At 54.3% G+C, this 20,992-nt stretch overlaps 2 protein-coding genes across 6 annotated transcripts in view; one reads left to right on the top strand and one right to left on the bottom strand.

Moving 5' to 3' along the window:
* Positions 1 to 3,051, bottom strand: part of UBE2R2 (ubiquitin conjugating enzyme E2 R2) — a 110,620-nt gene extending 107,569 nt beyond the window's left edge. Inside the window, exons 1-2 of one of the 2 annotated variants that reach the window (XM_081519324.1) lie at positions 2,863 to 3,051; positions 2,275 to 2,367 (exon numbers count right to left, since the gene is read on the bottom strand). In XM_081519324.1, coding sequence (XP_081375450.1) covers positions 2,275 to 2,343 — 69 coding nt within the window. In that variant the 5' untranslated portion in view covers positions 2,344 to 2,367; positions 2,863 to 3,051. Of the gene's footprint in view, positions 1 to 2,274; positions 2,403 to 2,862 lie in introns of those variants that run through there. The other variant, XM_081519319.1, reaches the window with a different exon arrangement.
* On the top strand, positions 912 to 13,331 carry NOL6 (nucleolar protein 6). 4 transcript variants are annotated; one of them, XM_081518969.1, is made up of 26 exons: positions 912 to 1,142; positions 2,353 to 2,559; positions 2,647 to 2,763; positions 4,385 to 4,564; positions 4,894 to 5,062; positions 5,319 to 5,453; positions 5,541 to 5,704; positions 5,785 to 5,905; positions 6,112 to 6,170; positions 6,482 to 6,583; positions 6,776 to 6,891; positions 7,052 to 7,229; positions 7,387 to 7,509; positions 7,679 to 7,827; positions 7,959 to 8,034; positions 8,299 to 8,439; positions 8,574 to 8,691; positions 8,774 to 8,928; positions 9,018 to 9,181; positions 9,614 to 9,766; positions 9,992 to 10,089; positions 10,849 to 10,973; positions 11,090 to 11,179; positions 11,554 to 11,748; positions 11,864 to 11,965; positions 12,139 to 13,331. In XM_081518969.1, exons 2-26 carry the CDS (start codon positions 2,356 to 2,358, stop codon positions 12,286 to 12,288), a joined length of 3,384 nt encoding a protein of 1,127 aa, XP_081375095.1. In that variant the 5' UTR covers positions 912 to 1,142; positions 2,353 to 2,355; the 3' UTR covers positions 12,289 to 13,331. The 4 variants fall into 4 exon arrangements, with proteins under 4 accessions (XP_081375095.1, XP_081375085.1, XP_081375113.1 ...); XM_081518959.1 differs by having other exon boundaries at positions 1,111 to 1,299; XM_081518978.1 differs by lacking the exon at positions 912 to 1,142 and adding an exon at positions 2,032 to 2,189.
* The last annotated feature ends 7,661 nt before the right edge of the window (positions 13,332 to 20,992 follow it).

The following is a 20,992-nucleotide window of genomic DNA, read 5'->3' as shown; positions in this document are numbered from 1 at the left end:
TACCACTGCATACTTCAATAAAAAAGATTTAAAGAAAAAGCTATCGAATGAAACTATGCTATATTCTTCAAAACTGTTTTGGGGGAAAAAATGGACTTCCCTGGCAGTCCAGCAGTTAAGATTCAGCACTTCCAATGCACGGGGCAAGGGTACCATCCCTGATCAGAGAACTAAGATCCCACAGGCTGCACAGTGTGGCAAAAACAAAAACCAACACATACACACACAACAAAAAACAAAAAAGGGAGAGAATATGTTCCAGATTAATTCAGACTCAGAGGGAAAAGAAAGATGATGCCTAAATAGATGCCTGATCTTGAGCCAGGAAATAAAACGCTACTATGTAAAGGGTATTATTGAGAAAATTGGTAAAATTTGAATATGGACTTTATATGATAGTATTGAATGAAGGTTACATTTCTTGAATTTTTATAATTGAATTATGACTACATAAAGGACAGGGAAGCCTGGTGTGCTGAAATCCATGGGGTCGCAGAGTTGGACACAACTGAGCGACTGAACTGAACTGAACTGAAGAGATAGTCCTGGGGCTTCCCAGGTGGTGCTAGTGGTTAAGAATCAGGCTGCCAACGGGCAGGAGACCTAAGAGAGGCGGGTTTGATCCCTGAGTCAGGAAGATCCCCTGGAGGTGGACATGGCAACCCACTCCAGTATTCTTGCCCAGAGAATCCCAGTGACACAGGAGTCTGGCAGGCTACAGTCAGCACTTTCGCAAAGAATGGGACAAGACTGAAGTGACTTAACACACACACACACACACAAAATGAATAAACTCAAGACATAGTTTGGAAGTAGAACTGACGAGATTGGTTAATTGATAGAGCAAGAAGAGGAATCACTTACGTAAACAAACCCTCCCTAGAAGGCCCAAACTAGCCCCGCCCTTTCCCTGGTGTTCCAAGAGGAGGAAGTGAGGAAAAGGAAGCAACCGCCAAGTTACCGGCAAGCTTCCGGTCTGGCGTCGCAAAGAGGCCGTAAATCGGAGAACTCTATTTGGCTCCCTCCCCCATGATGGGCGGTTCTGGGGAGTGACAGAAACCAATGGCGAGCGACTCGTCGGGCACTCACCCAATGGCTCTGGAACTGGGCGGGGTTCTTTGCCATGAGGCTTGCTTACGCAGGTACCCGCATTTCTGCCGCGGTTCGGGCATTTCTGCCAACGTGGGGGAATCTCTACAGAGCAAGTGGACTTTAAAGCCAAAGTGCGAGAGCAATACGTGAGGGATGGGCCCCGCACCTGCGAGAGCGGAGCATCGCGGAACTGCTGGGGAGCCGCAGGTGGGCGAGCGGCCTGGGAGGAAGGGATGCGCAGCGTGCCAGAGACAGCGGAACCTAACAGCTTGCTAGCGAGGGGCACAAGAGTGGCCCCTTAGGGAAGAGCCTCATTTCCTCCGATGCTTCCAGCTTAGGATACCGAGACAGGGCTTGCTAAGGGAGATAGAACTTGGCTTTACCTGCATAGAAGTAGTAAAGCCTATTGACTGTCTCTGTTCGTTAGCTCTACACCTTGAAATTGAAGAGACTCGCTCCATTCCCTTCCGCGGCTTGGGTCTTTTCCCTACGTCCTTCTGGACCTTGGGCAGGATTTTCTCCCCTCCTGTGTCTAGTTTTGTGCTCCCCACGTGGTGGCAGTCCTGGTGCGCTACAGTAAGGCTCTTCCGGGTGTGGAACCATGAAGGGGGGCGGAGCCCAGGGCTGCAGGGGAGAAGGTTTGGGATCCCGCAGACCAGAGTTTGAAGCCTGCTCACAGTTTAAGCATACCAACTGGAACCACAAGCTCAACGGAGCTTCGTTCAGGTGTTTGTTTTCTGTTAGGATTATTATGAGGATTGAATGATTTATTGAGTATATCCTTCAGAGCCAGTAGGCTCCATCATTGATCACTTAATGTATACTGATATAGCCTATAGTCAGGGCTTGTTGGGGCAGGGGGTGCGTGTGTAACCTGGCAGGATTTGGATAGAGCAAGAATGGAGGTTGGCATTTGCGACGTTCCAGAACTAACTCAGCAGAAGAGAAGGTCTTGTTACTTGGAAGTACAAGGAGCTCAGGCATTGCTTCCAGGGCCGATTCAGCTACTACCCCTACTGACTCCAAGCAGAGCTACGTGCTTGTGCTGTCAGATAGATGGGAACCCTCAACTCAAGGAGTTTTCAGTCTAGAGCTCAGTAAGTTCTTTTAACTAAAAATTATTCTGAGTTTTACACAATCTGATTCCTGTTCAAGAGAGACCAGGAGCAGGTGAAGCCTTACCTGCATCTGGTCCTGGTGGCACAGTGGATGCTGGATGTCTGTGATGTCACCCTGGCTTCTCCCTCTCATTGGCCACAGGTGATGGAGTCAGCTCTGGAAGGCACAGGCAAAGAGGGGAAGAAGGAATCTGTAAAGAAACGTAAGATAGCTGGGTCTCCAGGGGAGGGCCTCCTGCAGCCTGTGAAGCTCAGCCGGGCAGAACTGTACAAGGAACCTACCAATGAGGAGCTCAGTCGCCTTCGGGAGACTGAGAGTCTGTTCCATTCCAGCTTGCTTCGTTTACAGGTACTGCTGGGTGGTTGGGACTTGGGTTAGAGGGATGGGTTGAGACCCTGAGGCTGAAGTACTACTCTCTCCTGCACCATCTTACAGGTAGAGGAGTTACTAAAGGAAGTGAGGCTGTCAGAGAAGAAGAAAGAGCGGATTGACGCTTTCCTACGGGAGGTCAACCAGCGGATCATGAGGGTGCCCTCAACCCCTGAGACAGAGGTAAGTCAAGTAGTGGAGGGAACTGGAAAGCCCAGAAAAGGTCCTCAGGGACCTTGCTGTTCTTTGAAGGGGATGGGGTGCTAGGGAGCTCATTCTCACCGCCAGGAGGCTCAGCTGGGGGTGCAGTCACTCATTTGTTCATTCAGCAAACACTTAAGGGCCTTGCAGTAGTTGTGTTCTTAGGATGTGTTGTGCTTAGTCACTCAATCGTGTCCGATTCTTTGCGACCCCATGGACTGTAGCCTGCCAGGCTCCTCTGTCCATGGGGATTCTCCAGGCAAGAATACTGGAGTGGGTTGCCATGCCCTCCTCCAGGGGTTCTTAGGATACATCAGTGAACAAAGCAGCCTGTGTTCTAGTGTTGGAATATGGACAATAATATAATGAACATGACAAGTAAACTGTATGGCAGTGTTAGAAAGTGGTGGTAAGCACTATGGAAAAAGGAAGAAGGACACATTAAGGGGATCATGGGAATATCAGAGGATGAGAGTGGTTGGCAACTTTAAATAGGGTGGTTGAGGTAGGCCTTACTAAAGTGACATTTGTATAAAGAAAGTGAGTCAGCCATGTAGATATTTAAGGGAAGAAGAACATTCCAGGAAGGGGAAACATCCAACACAGAGGCTCAAAGGCAAGAATAGGTCTGGTACTTCCTTGGAATGAGTGAAGGGAAGATAGAAGGAGGTGAGTTTAGAAAAATAATGGAGGAAGTGAGTATATCATGCAGGGCCTTGTGCACCAGAACAAGGACTTTGAGCTGTTGCTTTGGGGCTTCCCTGGTGGCTCAAATGGTAAAAAATCTGCCTGCAATGCAGGAGACCTGAGTTTGATCCCTGGGTCAGGAAGATCGCCTGGAGAAGGGAATGGCAACCCACTCCAGTATTCTTGCCTGGAGGATTCCATGGACAAAGGGGCCTGGCAGGGCTACAGTCCACGGGGTTGTGAAGAGTCGGATACAACTGAGTGATTAACACTTTGGGTGAGGTGTGGGGATAACTACAGGGTTTTGTTTTGTTTTGTTGTTGTTGTTTTGTAAAGTGATTCTGTGATCTAACGTCAGTTTTAAGAAGTTCACCCAGACTATTAAAAGTAGAATGGAGGGGAACAAAGATGAAATCAGGGAGACTGGTTAGGAACTTGTTGTGCAGTGATCCACTGAAAAATGACTCAGACTAGGATAGAGTAGAGAAGTGATCAGTGTCTGGATACCTTTTGAAAGTGAAATGGGTGTCTTTTTCCTCTTAACCTTTATTTATTTATTTGGCTGCACTGGGTCTTAGTTGTGGCATGTTCACTCTTAGTTGTAGCATGTGAGATCTAGTTCCCTGACCAGGGATTGAACCCACACCTCCTGCATTGGGAGTTTGGTGTCTTAGCCACTGGACCATCAGGGAAGTCCCAAAATGGGAGTTCTTAACAGAGATGAGTCAAGGTGATTTAAACATTTTTAGCTTGAGCAGCTAGTATGGAGTTGCCTTAATGGGGAAGACATATTTATAGGAAGATCAGGAGTTTGGTTTCAAACGTTTTGACATGTTGAATTTGAGATGTCTACTGTACGTTAAGGGGACATGTTAGGAAGGTAATCAAATATGCGTCACTGTCTCTGTCCCCACAGCTGACCAACCAGGCATGGCTCCCAGATGGGGTTCAAGCCCCTATCCACCAAGTGCCCTATACTGTGAAGGGCCGTTTCCATTTCCTGCCCCCAGCCCAGGTCACTGTTGTGGGAAGTTACCTTCTGGGCACCTGCATCCGGCCGGACATCAATGTGGATGTAGCACTGATCATACCCAGGGTAAGATCCAGAGTTTGGGATGGAGAGGTCTGGCATTTTACCACCTACAAATCCCTGGATCCCTTTCTTTTTCCCACCTCCCACTTGCCAGAGGATTGAAATCTGAATTTTGAATCCAAAGAACAGACCACTGCAGTTGTCCTGAAGGAGCAGCACTTTGCCTTCCTCATCCAAGATATGGTGTTGCTGGCCTTGACTTTGGCATCCTCGCCAGCAGATGGGGTTGCCAAGCTTTACTCTCACCTTGGCTTCATCTTGACCCCCAAGTCCTCCATCAACAAACAGTTAAGCGACTTGGCCATCTCTCTCTCTTCTCCTGACCCCTCCAGGAGATCCTGCAGGACAAGGATGGACTAAACCAGCGCTACTTCCGCAAGCGTGCCCTCTACCTGGCTCACTTGGCTCACCACCTAGCCAAGGACCCACTTTTCGGCAGTGTTCGCTTTTCCTACACCAATGGCTGCCATCTGAAACCCTCGCTGCTGCTGCGGCCTCACGGTGGGAGGCACACACTGGGTGGAAGGCACAGTATGGGGTGATAGACAGATCTGGTAGGGGAAACAAGGGTTTCCGCTACACATGGGCCTTAAGTCCATGGTGAGAGAAGACTTGGGCCTCAAGTCTTAGGGGAAAGGTATCGGGACCTCAAATTCTGAGGTGGGCAGGCATGGGCCCCTTATGTGGCGGGATAGTGCAGGGAGTTCTTTGACTCCAGGGTGGCTGCAGGATCTCAGCATCACCCATCTCCCCCCAGGGAAGGATGAGCGTTTGGTCACCGTCCGTCTGCATCCCTGCCCTCCGCCCGACTTCTTCCGCCCGTGCCGCCTGCTGCCGTCCAAGAGCAACGTGCGCTCTGCCTGGTACCGAGGGCAGAGTCCTTCAGGGGATGGTGAGTAGACAGTGGTGTCAAGGCTGGGTTGGAGGAAAGGCTATTGTGGGGTCCTCTCCTCTCACGGCTCCCCCTTTCCTCCCACAGGTAGCCCAGAACCCCCCACCCCCCGCTACAACACATGGCTCCTGCAGGACACAGCCCTTGAATCTCATGTGCAGCTGCTGTCAGCCATACTGGGCTCAGCCTCAGGACTGAAGGACGGGGTGGCACTTCTGAAGGTCTGGCTGCGGCAGCGAGAACTGGACAAGGTGAGCCGGAAGTTTTCCTGGGCCTCGCTGAGTGGTGGGCTGGCTCCGAGCTTCGGCCTCTCCATCTGTTTCTCCCTCAGGGCCTGGGAGGATTCAGCGGGTTCCTTGTCTCCATGGTGGTGGCCTTCCTCGTGTCCACACGCAAGATCCACACCACCATGAGCAGCTACCAAGTGCTGAGAAGCACCCTGCAGTTTCTGGGTGAGACGGCTGGACTTGGAAAGGCCAAGGGTCCTGATCATCCCCATCAGGGACCATTTGTTTTATTGTCCTCAAGACAGAGGAGCAAAACAAACCTCAGAGGCAGACAGTTGCAGTCACCTGTCTGGAGGGTGGGTGTCACGGGGACGGGGTCCTTAGAAAGGGGGATACCTTCTGACACAACCACCTTCTCTGGTTCATTTCAGCCAGTACAGATCTGACCGTCAACGGGATCAGTTTATGCTTCAGCTCAGATCCCTCCCTGGTGAGTAGGGCGGTGCTGAGTCTGGTCTTCCCAGGTGGCGCTAGTGGTAAAGAACCCACCTGCCAGTGCAGGAGACATAAGAGACAAGGGTTCAATCCCTGGGTCGAGAAGATCCCCTGGAGGAGGCCATGGCAGCCCACTCCAGTATTCTTGCCTGGAGAATCCCATGGAGAGAGGAGTCTGGTGGGCTAGTCCACAGGATCACAAAGAGTCGGACACGACTGAAGCGACTTGGCACACACACACAAGTCTGGGCCCGGAGCCCTGAAGTTAAGACCCAGCACTGACTGGCTTCTCTCTCCCTCTCCCAGCCGGCCCTGGCTGATTTCCACCAGGCCTTCCCTGTTGTCTTCCTGGACTCCTCGGGCCGTCTCAACCTCTGTGCTGATATCACTGCCTCCACTTACCACCAGGTATCAGTTGTCTCCCACTGTCCTGAGCTCCCCCAGTGTCCCAGCCCAGACCCTATCCCTTCTGCCAGCACCAGGACACCATCAACCCCTCTCTAGAGCATGTCTCTGCGTCTGGGCCCTGGGTTCAGTAAGGGGAGAGAGCAGTGCTGGTGGTCTCACATGGCGGGTTCCTTGCTTGCTCCGTGACCTCAGGTGCAGCACGAGGCTCGGTTGTCTATGGCGCTGCTGGACAGCAAAGCTGACGATGGGTTCCAGCTGCTCTTGATGACTCCCAAACCCATGATCCGGGCTTTCGACCACATCCTGCAGTGAGTTTCGGGCTGATACATCAGTGAGTCCTGTTGCCTCGGGGCTAGTGAGGGGGCCGAGATCTTCAGACTGGCGCTCTGCTCGATCTCCCTAGTGATGGCGGGGGCCAGCAGTACTTGATGCCCCCTCTTTGTCCCTCTGTGCCCCCACCCCCCCCAGCCTCCGTCCACTGAGTCGCCTGCAGGCAGCGTGTCACCGGCTGAAGCTGTGGCCAGAGCTACAAGATCTTGGTGGGGACTATGTCTCAGCGGCTTTGAGCCCACTCACCACCCTCCTGGAGCAGGGCCTGGGGTCCCGGCTGCAGCTGCTGGCCCACTCTCGGCCCCCAGTCTCAGAGGTGAGGTGGGGTGGGTTGGGGAGTTTGTGGGACTGAGAGAGGAGGACCCTGGGGCCTAGGGGATACACAAGACACTCCATCCCTCTAACTAGAAAGGGGGTTTCCTGACCCAGCTGGGGGGCACTTGGACTGAGCTCGGCCTCTCTACACCCTGCAGTGGGACATCAGCCAGGAGCCACCGAAGCACAGAGATCCAGGCTTCCTGACCCTGGGATTGCTCCTCCGGCCTGAGGGACTGACCAGTGTTCTTGAGCTGGGTCCTGAGGCTGACCAGCCTGAGGTGAGGAGCCGGGGGTCTCAGGGGTGATTTTGCCCTGTCTTGGGAAGCCCAGCGTATGCACTGGCAGGAGTGGGTGGACTATCCTCTTGCCACCTGGCTCGAGGCCTGTCAGGAGATTTCTGACAGAACCCCTTCTTGTTGATCTCTCCCACTGTTGTCTTCTCCCTAGGCTGCTGACTTTCGCCAGTTCTGGGGCTCTCGCTCCGAGCTTCGGCGTTTCCAGGATGGAGCCATCCGGGAAGCTGTGGTCTGGGAGGCTGCCTCTATGGCCCAGAAGCGTCTCATTCCCCACCAAGTGGTCACTCATCTCTTGGCACTGTGAGTGTTAGCATCTGAATGCCAGAAGGCAGGCATGGGCTGCGGGGCCCAAGCTTTTGGGGTGAGCTGCTCACATCCAGCAGTTCTCTCCCTGACCCCCAGTGGCCACACTCTTTGTGCCCCTTTTCCAGCCACGCTGACATTCCAGATACCTGTGTCCACTATACGGGGGGCCTCCTGGATGCACTGATCCAAGGCCTGAAAGAGGTGAGGGCCCTCGTTCAGGGCTGGGGTCATGGCTAGGGATGGTTGGGCGAGTAACCTGTGTGGCTGGATTTCCGGGGCTGGGAATGGGGCTGGAGAGTCCCCACCACCTTAGCCAGGCTGCACTTCCCTGAGTGTCCAGCAGGGGGCCCTCTGGCTCTGCAGCAGCAGCCTGAGCCAGGGCTGTATCCCAGTTGGTCTGGTTCTTCTATAAGGTCCTGCCCTTCTGTAAGGTCCTGCCCTCCTGATTGTCTTTTCTCCCCTCAGACCTCCAGCACTGGTGAGGAGGCCTTGGCAGCTGCAGTGCGTTGCTACGATGACCTCAGCCACCTGCTGTGGGGCCTAGATGGTCTGCCGCTGACCGTGTCTGCTGTACAGGGAGCTCACCCTGTGCTGCGCTATACTGAGGTCAGGAGAGCAGGGAGCCCTTTCCGCTGGATGACACCCCCTTCTGCCTCACTCACCCAGTACTCTCCCTTCCAGCTCCCTGACTATGGGCACCCCTCTCCCCATCTTCTTCCTCAGCCTCCCTTCTCTCACAGGTGTTCCCACCAACCCCAGTCCGTCCAGCCCACTCCTTCTATGAGCAGCTGCGAGAGCGGGCCTCACTGTTGCCCCGGCCTGACAAGCCCTGCCCAGCCTACGTGGAGCCCATGACTGGTGAGGGAGCTCTTGCAAGGGGCTGAAAGGGAGTGCTCTTAACCCATGGCCGTAGACTGAGGCCTGTCCCTCTTCTCCACAGTGGTGTGTCACCTGGAGGGCAGTGGGCAGTGGCCACAGGATGCCGAGGCCATTCGCAGGGTCCGTGCCGCCTTCCAGCTGCGCCTGGCGGAGCTGCTTACTCAGCAGCATGGGCTGCCATGCCGCGCCACAGCCACACACACCGACGTCCTCAAGGTTAGGCGGGCACTGGGCAGGGATACGGGGGAGGAAGGGACAGGGGCATCAGGGTACCCCATCTCCCATCCCCTCCCCTCTTCCAACAGGATGGGTTTGTGTTCCGGATCCGTGTGGCCTACCAGCGGGAGCCGCAGATCCTGAAAGAGATGCGGAGCCCTGAGGGGATGATCTCGCTGAGGGACACCCCCACCTCCCTCCGCCTCGAGAGGGACACGAGGCAGTTGCCCCTGCTCACCAGCGCCTTGCATGGGTAGGGCCACCCGCACAGGCTCTCATAGACCCTCTCCCAGTCCTGTCCTGCTCGCCTGGCCATCCGTCTGGAGAGTTAGGCCAGTTAGGGATATGAGTGCTGGGCTGGAGTCAGGCAAGTGCTAGAAGTACTAGGATTCTGGCCCTGCCACTTAACTGGCTTTGTCTCTTGAGCCCAAATCCCTGCCATGTGCACACACACACACACCCCCACACACCTGATTTTTCTCATCTATAAAATGATAATCATGCTAGGAACAACCTCTTGCAATATTAGTTAGGAAGACATGAGATCATACATGTATGATCATATAGCACATTAGCACAGAGGCCAGTGTTGAGTGAAAGTTGAGTGAACAGTTGCAGTCGGGCTGAAAATCTCCTTGGGCCCAAGTGCCTGTGCCTCAGTGCCTCTACCCTCTTCTTCCCACAGGCTCCAGCAGCAGCACCCAGCCTTCTCCGGTGTGGCTCGGCTGGCCAAGCGGTGGGTGCGTGCCCAGCTCCTGGGTGGGGAGCTCACTGATGAGAGCCTAGACCTGGTGGCTGCTGCCCTCTTCCTGCACCCTGAGCCCTTCACCCCTCCCAGGTGATGCCCTCCACCTTTCCCCTAGCCAGGAAGTTCCCCTGGGGTCAGCTGTCATCTTTCCTGCTTCAGTCCACATGGGAGAGGTGGCCGAACCTAGGGCCAGAAGGGATTCTGAGACACCCCCATCCCCTGCAATCCAGACTAAGGGCTCTAGGCTACCCAGACTGTGGGAGGCTGGGCACATGTGGCTGGGCCCCTGACACTTTGCTCATTCCTTCCTCTCAGCTCCCCCCAGGTGGGCTTCCTTCGATTCCTTTTCCTGATATCAACCTTCGATTGGAAGAACAACCCCCTAATTGTCAACCTCAACAATGAGCTCACTGGTAAGTGGTACGATAAGAGTCAGGCTACCGGAAGAACTACCCTTTGTGGATTGCAGAGGAGGGCAGGCAAGGGTTTTCCCTGTCAGTCTGTTACGTTTTCTCTCTGCTTACCCCACCCTGGATGTCTACTTCTGATTCTGGCTGCCTGGGGGTGGGGAAATGTTAAGGAGGAAGAGGACCAGATCCAGCCTTCAGGGAGCTCTGAGACTGTAGAGATGTGGTTTGCCCACGTGATGATCAGAAACAGAATGCACTGGGGGCAGTGAGCAGGCCACCTAGGGGACTGTGGAGGGAAGAGAAGAGAAGAAGAGGGACTCTGCAAACCAGGTGGGAAGTCTTAAGGTGGGAGTGCAGGGAACTGTGCAGGTGGGAGTAGGTGCCCAGACCTCAGGGTGTGAGTGATGACTTCTGTTTGTAACGTGAGGAGCTCCTGGTCCCAGCAGAGAGGAGGGTGTCAGCTTTCTAATTCCCCAGGTGTGTGGGAGCCCAGGGGAGGAGGGGGCCGGGGCAGGCCTCAGCTTGTGCAGGCCCGGAAACCAGACTAGGATGCCAGGCAGTGGAAAATTCTCCTTCTGGGCCCAGGCTAGGAGTTTACCACCACCCCCCCCCATTTGAGGCAGATGTGGTGTCCCTTTCATCACTTACGCCATGTAGGGGATGTTGGAGACTCCCTGTGGTGGGCACAGTGGGAGGACTTGGAGCAGTAGAGGGTGTCTGGGGAGAGAGGTCAGCTGACCCAGAACCCCCTCTCATTCACAGCGGAAGAGCAGGTGGAGATCCGCAGTGTCTTCCTGGCAACCCGGGCAAAGCTCCCCATCATGGTCATCTTTACCCCCCAAGACCGCAAAAGCTCCATGTGGACACAAGATGGACCCTCGCCCCAGGTTTCTTTGCATTCCTGCTCCCAAATGTGTAGTTTTCAGGAAAAAGCAGGCCCAGCCTGAGCTAAGAGAGACCCGTGGTCAGGTCTGACCTGCATGACCTGTGTGTGCCTCCCCAGATCCTCCACCAGCTCGTGGTCCTGGCAGCCGAGGCCTTGCCTGTCCTAGAGAAGCAGCTTATGGATCCCCGGGGTCCTGGAGATATCAGGGTAAGCCCCTGACCCAGACTGACTCCGGGGGCTCAGGGGCTCTGCCTTTGAGCCATGGAAGCCCAGAGTTCTCGGGCCCTTGTTCAGTGAGACTGAATTCAGAGAAGGCACCATAGCTGCCCACGGTGCCTGGCTGTGGAGGCTGGAGGGGAACCGTGGCCCCAGCTTCGCTCTTGTAGCCCACTATCCTCCTGCAGAACCCAAGCTGCCATCACCTCGGTCCTGGTGTTCCCACCTTGAAATGAGCATTTGGGCCCCTAATGGGGGGTCAGACAGAAAGGAAGGAAGGAAGCAGAGTGGGCCTGTGGGGTGGTTTGTGGTCCAGTTTCCAGCTCCCCAGTGGACACTGCTGAGCCCTCCCTGCCCTTCTTCAGACCGTGTTCCGGCCACCATTGGACATATACGACGTGCTGATCCGCCTGGCCCCCCGCCACATCCCCCGGCACCGTCAGGCTGTGGACTCGCCGGCTGCCTCCTTCTGCCGGGGCCTGCTCAGTGAGCCGGGGCCCTCCTCTCTTATGCCCGTGCTGGGCTATGATCCACCTCAGCTCTACCTGGCACAGCTCAGGGTAGGTCCTTGAGGGTTGGCTGGCCCTGGGGAGGAGGCTTCCAGGTGAGATGGGGCCGTGGCGTTGGCTCTCAGGTTCCCACCTGTAGTCTTTTTCCGGTCCTGCCTTTTCCTAGGAGTCCTTTGGACACCTGGCTCTTTTCTTCTATGACCAGCATGGCGGAGAGGTGATTGGTGTCCTTTGGAAGCCCACCAGCTTCCAGCCCCAGCCCTTCAAGGTGAGCTGGCTGGTGACAGTTGTCTGTTCCTGAGTGTGCACATGTGTTCCGTGTGGGCATGTGTGTCTGTGGCTTCACGGGTGACCCTGTGTCAGGTGTGAAGCGTGTGTGTCTTTGTGTCTCTGCATATGCCTTTCATGATACTTCAATCCATATGTCTCTGACTCCCCCAGGCCTCCAACACAAAGGGACGCATGGTGGTGTCTCAAGGTGGGGAGCCGGTGATGGTGCCTAATGTCGAAGCCATCCTGGAGGACTTTGCCATCCTGGGCGAAGGCCTGGTCCAGGCTGTGGAGGCCCGAAGTGAGAGGTGGACCGTGTGACCTCCAGCCCAAGAGCAAGCTAGATGGACAGACCTCTGGAGCAAGATGTCAGTGGCGTGACCACCCTCACTGTGAATAGACCCTCCAAAGAGGGCTTGCTGGCTGAGCACGCTGACTTGTCCCCAACAAATTCCCGTCCTGATTTCCTGTCTGACACCCCAGCACTGGGACAGGGGCCATGGCGTCCCATGCAGTCCCCTGGACCTGACCAGAAGAGAACTGGGAGTCAGCTCAGAGGGGACACCAAATGAACCCAGGAGATCCAGCTACTTGTCAGCCTGGCCTGGGCCTTTTTTTCCTTCCCAGGTTGCTCCTAGAAGTCCAGAGAAGAGACTGTGTGCCCAGGGCTGAGGCTCTGTCCCCACCCCTCTGCCAGGATGTGGGCCTTGACCTCAGTATGCTATGCTCTTGCTGCAGTGTCAGGGCTTTTAAAAGGGGCCCAGAGAAGGTGTGGCACTGCCTGAGGGTCACAGAGCAGCAGCACTGGGCAGTGGAGAGGGGCTTCATGGGATGAAGAGACTGCACTGAAGGGGCACAGTGCCCTCTTGTGTTGGTTCAGCTGCTTCCCAAGGTGGAGACATGGAAAAGCACAGAAAACAGGAAGGGGCCAGGTGGACGAAGTGGTGAGAGGGACTGGTAGTCCCCCATCCAGAAGAGATGCAAAAAGCACTGAATGCTGCCCTGGCCTCTGGTGTTGGAGGCTCTGTGCTCCCACCTTGGGGGTGCAGAGGTGAGTGGGACCAAGACCTGCTCTCCAGGAGCTCCAGTGCCCTGAGGGAGGGGGTGCTACTTCCTTTCAGCCTGGTCCACACCCCCCTCCCAGCAGCCTCTCCCTAATCCTGGCTGTTTTTCCAGATTCAGCTCAAACAGTGACTCCTCCTTAAACCCTTCCCTCGCCCTCAGCTTAAGGTGCTCTTTCTTCCTCTGAAACATCAGATCAATTACTGTCCATTCACTTCTTTTCACATTCACATACAGTGGCGTGAACTCTTCTCTTGTCTTAAATTCTGATTTTAAATTAAATCGTTTTAAGTTCCCCACGGGCTCGGCTTTTCTGCCTTTTCCATGTGGTTTCAACCTTATCTCCTGCAGGTCAGCTCTTTGGGGGCAGAAAACACATTTGAACAGATTTCATGACACCTAGTACAGTGCTCTGCCCAAGCAGGATGCAGGTGTGGGTGGAAGGGGCCCCTGGCTCAGGCAGATGGAGGGCAGGGCAGGCCTCCAGAAGACTTCAAGGAAAAGAGAACCCTGATTTGTGATCTCTGCCTAGAATGGGTAAGATTTTGATGGCAAAAGGCCTGCGAAGTAATAAAAAGTTGATGTTGGGAATTCCCTGATGGTCCAGTGCTTAGGAGTCCACAGTGGTTAGGTCTCACAGCCAAGGGCCTAGGTTCAATCCCTGGTCAGGCAGGGAACTAAAATCTCATGAGTTGCGCAGCATGGCCAAGAAAAAAAAGTTGATGTTTATTGAGTGTCTACCTAATAAGGACTGGGTGTGCTTTGTTATTTTCCATATCTTACATAAGGAAATTGATCATACAATCATACCAGCCCTATGAAGTACTGCTTTTCCTCATTATCTTCATATTCTGAGTGAGGGAACAGGTTCAGCAACAGGCGGGGGCCTGTTTGTAGAGGAACTTTGATGCTTGGCTAGCTGGCTTTGTCCTCAAGACGCTTAACCATATACAGGAACTCTTATTTCCAATTTTGTCCCAATTCTATTAGTCTTTGTGAATCTTTGTCAATCCCTGCCTGTCACTGTTGTGGGACAGCTTGGCCTGGGGTTGAAACTAGCATAGGGAACACACTGATGGGCTGTGTAAACTGAGGTCTGTGTCCATCTCCCTCCCTGTGCCATTCATGAACTCCAGACATCAGTGCACCAGGCTGGATTTTTAGGGAGATGCCAGAGATGCAGTCTCAGCCCTCACAGAGCCCCACAGTCTGTGGTTATCCCTGGCTTCTTAGCTTCCCTTTTCTTTGGTCTCTCACGCACTTTCTCCATAGTCTCTCCATGGGCTCTGGGGAGGGGCAGCGGGTGCCAACTGTTTCAAACCATCCTGCATCATTCCAGGGGCAGCTTCAGGCATATAGCTTCTTTCACAAACCCAGTGTGGGAGGGGCTGGAATCTGCTCCCAGGTAAGCCTGTGGCTCCAGGAAGTGCAGACACCAGTCCCCCATCAGGGGAATGAGCTTGGCCCTGCTACCTTGCCACGTGGTCCTGGGCAAGTCACCCTTGCTGGGCTCAGCCTCCTCATCCTTAAATTGGGCACAATAGGGACTTCCCTGGCAGTCCAGTGGTTAGGATTCCACCCTTTGATGGGACACAGGTTTGATTCCCAGTTAGGGAACTAAAAAAGAAAAAAGCCACGATGATGGTTTTGTCAAGTGCCCAGTGTGACAAGAGAAGAGGGTAGGTCACTCAGAAAGCCAAGGAGGTACGTACACCATGCTTTCTGCACTCCCTGCTCCAGCTTGGTGTGGGGGGTTGGGGGAGCTCAAGCCCCAGTCTCCAATTTCAAGGCCTGCTCCAACCTGTTTCCTCGGGATTTTCTCTCCCTGAAGTAGGTAAGGAGGCTGATGTGGACTAATGTGACCTTGGGGGAGGGGGGACACAAGAAGCTGGAACTGGAATGTCAGGGAAAGAGAAGGAGAAGCATCTAGGAGGAACTTGATAGTGAGGGATTGTGGGGTGAGGTGGGGGGAATGTGTGTTATGGTGCAGCCCATGGGTACGTCTGCCCCTGTGGGCCTCTGGGCTTGCAGGTGGACATGGATGGGGTGGGAGGCTGTGTCTCACGTATGGTGTGATGCTCTCTATGTGTTGGTTGGGGTGGTGGGGTGGGGCTTGTGCGCATCTCTATACACTAGTCTGTGTGAGCAGGTTTTTGCGTCTGGCTCCAAGGTGCTGTTAAAGGAAAAATCTGCTCTGTTTTTAAAGGGAGGAAAAGCTCCCAGGAGGCAGAAACTCTGGATCCTTTCCTGCAAATGTGTGTGTGTGTGTGTGCACGCGCTAAACTGCTTCAGTCATCTCCAAGTCTGTGTGACCCTATGGACTGTAGCTTACCAGGCTCCTCTGTCCATGGGATTCTCCAGGCAAGAATACTGGAGTGAGATGTCACGCCCTCCTCCAGGGGATCTTCCCGACCCAGGGATCAAACCCAAGTCTCCTGTGGCTTCTGCAGTGCAGATTCTTTACTCCTGAGACACTGGGGAAGCCCCTGTAAATGTTGCTACTACTGCTGCTAAGTTGCTTCAGTCGTGTCCAACTCTGTGCGACCCCATAGATGGCAGCCCACCAGGCTCCCCCGTCCCTGGGATTCTCCAGGCAAGAACACTGGAGAGGGTTGCCATTTCCTTCTCCAATGCATGAAAGTGAAAAGTGAAAGTGAAGTCGTTCAGTCATATCCGACTCTTAGCGACCCCGTGGACTTCAGCCTACCAGGCTTCTCTGTCCGTGGGATTTTCCAGGCAAGAGTACTGGAGTGGGTTGCCATTGCCTTCTCCGCTGTAAATGTTGAGTGGCTTTAAATAAAGCCTACCGCTTTTGGGGGCTTCAGTTTCCCTGGTTCTGTCAGATCTCCTAAGCCTCTCTCTGTCGTCACATTTAGTGAATTCTCAAAGGGTCATCCCTTCAGGTGGTGCTATCTGACAACCTCCTTTAAACCAAAACTCTTTTAGCTGAAGACCCTGTTTTCCTCTGCCCAGCTCTTAACTTTGGAGAAAAAGAGACAGACCTCAAAGCCTAGGGGTCCTTGCAGCAGGTTACATTTCAGTGAAATCCTGAGGCTGCTCACTCCCTGACCTAGTAAGTCAGATTGGGCTGGTCTGAGCCCTTCCACTTCCACCCCAATAAACGTGCACCTCATGTTGAGGGGGTTCCTCAACATCCGGTCCTTGCTTCATGAGTCACAAATTAAAATCTAGGTGAGCGATAAAGGGGAGGGGAAGCCTGGGGCATGTGAGTCACCCCCATCTTGCTCAGGGAAGGCCAGCCTGCCCATCCCTCTGCTGCAGACAGAAGGCGGCATCTTGGGCTGCCCCGGGGAACTAAAGGGGACCAGGGTGTTCCAAACCCAGAGGGAGATTCACTTCCCTCTCCCACTTCAGTTTCTGGAAGAGGGATGGAGAGGATCATTTTTCTCATTTGCAAGACGCCCAGAGAGGTGTAGGAACTTGACCAGTGTCACACAGGGAGCTACAGAGAATCTATGTATCCTAGCACCAGGCCTTGCTTCTGAGCTGGGCTTTCCTGGGGCTCAAGAGTCAGGTGATGAGGAATAAAACAGTAGCAAAGCCAGAGCTCTGGATGTCTCCAGTAAGGCAGAGAGGAGTGAAAAGCTGAGCCCCCTCCCCTGTCCTGGGCTGCCTGTCAGCCTTGCCCCTTCCGTTCTGCCCAAGGCAGCAGAATGAAGCTGTTATTAGACCCAGGGAAGCAAAGTCAAGGATAGGTGTAGCAGATGGGAGCATGTACACTCCAGTTTACCTTGGTCCAAGCCTACATCTCTGTTCCCTTGGCTAGGAGTCTCCTGTGTTCTCCCAGGCTAGAGACCTGCACAAGACAGAGCTGGGGTCTCCTAGAGACTGACAAGGCCAAGGTTGGACACTGACTGAGGGATCACTGAGGGGCACTGAGATGCAGCTCCTGTTCCACCTGATGACCAAATACAGCATCCTGGCCTTTCTCCAGTCTCCCTCTACCACACCCCCACCCCTGTCTCCCAACAAATGGGGTCTCCTTGGAGCCCAGCTCGCACTGCCCCAAGGTCTGGAGACCCTCTGGAAGTTCTTCCTGAAGTCTGACTGCAGAATCTCCTGCCACAGCTTGTCCCCTCATCTGGCTTCTTCTGTGACTCCGCCCTTATGGCCAGCACTGGTGACTGCCCTGTAATTAGCACTCAGACTGGGCTGGGATGAGGGGAAAGTATACTGGGGCTCATACACACCCATCGCCTTTCTGGATCACCGGATGCAGAGCCTTCCACCACCTGCCCCCCCCACCCCTACACCTTTCACACCACAGACCTCTCAGAGAGCAGTTGTCCTGGGCCCCACCCGGGTTCCCGTTCCTGTGTCCCTATTTCTGCCTGCCTTCAGCTTCTTGCCTACCGCCCTGCCCACTCTTCCTTCTAAATCCCAAATCCCACTCTCATCATGTTGTACCAGGTCACTTCATCTCCAGACTCCTCTACAGATCCCCACCTCCTATCCCTGACTTTTCTAAACACCGAACCCAGGCCCACAGCCAAGCCCAGATGGGGACACACAGAGATATACATGCAGGCTCCCAGGGTTGCCCACATGTACACACAGACCTCCACGGGTACACACATACACAGAGCCCAGAACACACATGGATGGACACAATATGCATACAGGAGGAAACCTGACTCTGGTTAAGGAGGGAGCTTTTGGAATCGAACCTTTCCTTCTAGATTGACTGTAATACAGTTTTCAAGGCCTGAAACATCCGTAATCTTGTCTGATTCTTACAGAGACCCTGAATGTGTGTGTGTGTGTGTGTGTGTGTGTCGGGGAACTCCACCTGAAACCTGCAGGTGACTGATGAGGAAACTGAAACTGAGGGGTGGGGGAAGGGAGCTGGCTCGCCGCCTGACAGATCAGTGGTCAAGTGAGGCTTGGGGCTGAGCTTCTGGGTCTGCAGGAGGGCTTGCCCCATCAGCCCTGCCCCTGGGACTCTGGGCCCTTCCTCAGAACAGGTTCTAGCCCCTATCCCATTCTTCCACCCCCTCTCTGTGACCGTCTGCTGTCCTCAAAGAGTGCTGAGGGCAGCCTAGGGACAACAGAAGGGAAATGCAGATTCCCCAAGATATGGGTCAAAATCTATCTTGAGATAGATTTTCTCAAGTTCGAGCTGGACACCTGACCAGAGGTACCCCGGGGGTAGGGGAGGGAGGTTTACGTTCACGGATTCTCCACCATCTCATCTGTCTGGAACTAAGGGGTGACTGTTGGCACAGGAGGAGGAACTGCCAGCCCAGCCCCCAGTCTGGGGATGCTCATAATCAGGTGATTCATCTCTGCTGTCCACTCCCCACTCCTGTCCAGAGCCAGTCCTCCACACTCAAGACTCAGAGGCAGGGAAAGCATCCAGCAGTGGCCTAAGAGAGGGGCACAGGGCTGAAGCATGGAGAGACCTGTGGCTCCCTGGCCTCCTCCCTGCCCACTTTCTGTCTCCTACACATCCCCGTGGGACTCGTATCCAGCTCAACACTTAACGGCTGAGTGAGGTCTTAGCAGGTGTGTGTGTGTGTGTGTGTGTGTGTGTGTGTGTGTGTTAGTTGCTCAGTCACGTCCGACTCTTTGTGACCCCAATGGACTATAGCCTGCCGGCTCCTCTCTCCGTGGGATTCTCTAGGCAAGAATACTGGAGTGGGTTTCCAGTCCCTTCTCCAGGGGATCTTCCCAACCCAGGAATCGAACCTGGGTCTCCCACACTGCAGGTGGATTCTTTACCATCTGAGTCACCAGGTGACTTCTCTCCAAATATCAGTTTTGTCATTTGTGGAAGGGGAGATTATATACCCACCTCTGAGGGGTTTTTTTTGCAAACTGGAGGAAGTACTTTCTATACTAGAAAAATGTCTGTATGTCTGTTTTGGTCTGCCCCTCCCTCACCGCACTCCAATGCAGGGGAAGATGTTAGGGGGTTCAGGGAGGCTGTGGGGGAAGGTAGAGGGGTTTATTTTCTATGTTTACACTCTTCTCCGCTTGCTGACAGCAAGGACCGTGTCTCCTCTGCTGGTTCAAGCAGCTCCCTTTCAGGCAAAAAGAGTCTGGGGGGCAGGAAATGAAGGGTGTGCCAGCCCTCCCCTTTACAGAGCCCGAGCCAGCCCCTCTGGTCCAACAGGCTGGGACTTGACTCTTCAGCCCTTCCCTTGCCTGGGAACCCACTCCCCCAGATCTGACCTCAAGGAGTCACGGCCTCCCACAGGGTGGATCGGAGGCCCCTTCCTGTGCTCAGCCCTCCCGCCCAGGTGAGACACAGACCTTGCTCAAGATGCCTTGGGAGGAGGTGGGGCCTCCTCATGTGCCTTGTCCCAGAGCTCCCGGGCAGGTGGGCTGGCTTGCAGCCCGTACTCAGCCCTGGCTTTCCTTCCAGAAGAGCAGGAGGGAGCCCAGAGGGCCTGGGTAAGCTGCATGACTCAGAGTCAGGGCCTGCTTCACCAAGCTCAGGCTCTTCCTGAAGAGCTCCAGGAGCCAAGCTCCAGGGGCTCTTTGGCTCCAGGGGGCGCCATTCATAGACTACAGTGAGAATGAACCCCCCACTACCCCCATCGCCTGCATCCAGTTGTGCAATGAGGTCTGCTTCTGCCCCCTCAAACTCAAGGCCAGCCAGTCCAGGCCTTCTGGACAAGTATCCTCAGGCCCTGACCCATCTTATCCCCAGATGACCTGAGGAGGGCTGATAGGAATTAGGGACCCTTGGAAGGCATTGCATCCTTCTCCCTCCCCCAGGCAGGGTCCTCTCAGGAAGAAGACCTCTTCCACTAAGAACCATGAAGCCCTGCCCATACCTTCTCAGCTCCAACTCTAACCCATCCCTGTGTGCATACTGCATATATTTGTGGACCCGTGTGTACAAACTAGTTATAGACAGCAACAAGTTTGGTGGGAGTATATGAGGTCATGATTCTGAAGGCTGGGCTTTTTAAAGACTTATTTATTGATTTATGGCTACTCTGGGTCATTGTTGCTGCCTATGGGCTTTCTCTAGTTGCGGTAAGCAGGGGCTACTTTTCGTTGCTGTGCACTGGCTTCTCACTGCAGTGGTTTCTCTTGTTGCCAAGCACAGTCTATAAAGCACAGGCTCAGTAGTTGTGGTGCACGAGCTCAGCTGCTGCAGGGCATGTAGGATCTTCTGGACCAGGAATCGAACCCTTGTCCCCTGCACTGGCAGTCGGATTCTTAACTACTAGACCACCAGAGACTCTGATTCAAGACCAGGGGGCACTGGGATCCAGGTCCTGTTCCACATGCCCAACCATGTGCCTCGGCATGGGGCTGAACCCACTAAGGGAGAGGGGGTCACAAACGTGTTCTATGGTGAGCTGCAGGCCCAGGGTTACAGGTGAGCATAAACACACATGTGTGAGTACACACAGGTGCACATGTGTAAACAGATACTACTTACAAGATACACAAATCTACAGCTATATGTGCAACCTGCTCCCTCAGGGTGGAGGACCGTGAACGCTTATCTGAACTGACAGCAAACACATGTGTGTATGGGGGGGCAGTGCTCTACCTGCAAACAAGTGTGTATGGGGTAAGGGCAGTACTCTACCTGCAAACACTTGTGTGTATGGGGGGAGAGTACTTTATCTGCAAGCACATGTTTGTGTATGAGGGGAAGGCAGCGCTCTACCTGCAAACACGTGTATATGGGGAGGGGAGGGTGCTCTATCCACTGAGAGCGGAGCTGCCCCCTGTTTTCCTCCCCTGCTTTGGTTTCTGGGCTGGGCTTGGCTGCTGGCAGGCCTGGGATCAGGCAGGGGTGAGGATAGGGTGCTGTGAGCTGGGGTTCCCAACTTTCTTTCAGTGTCGAGCAGCCCCTTTGCCAGTTCCTGCCCTGTGCAGCTCCACCTGGGGCAGTGAGGGGCTGAGAAACATACCAGGGAGTGGGGAGAAGAGAGGATGGCTCGGTGGGGGGATGTTCCCCTCTTTCCACACTCTG

This window comes from Giraffa tippelskirchi, chromosome 1 (genome assembly GCF_054371585.1).
Source record: "Giraffa tippelskirchi isolate mGirTip1 chromosome 1, T2T-mGirTip1v1.2.pri, whole genome shotgun sequence".
Classification (NCBI taxonomy): domain Eukaryota; kingdom Metazoa; phylum Chordata; class Mammalia; order Artiodactyla; family Giraffidae; genus Giraffa; species Giraffa tippelskirchi.
Note: the sequence above shows the minus strand (reverse complement) of the source record. Positions and strands in the feature narration are given on the sequence as shown.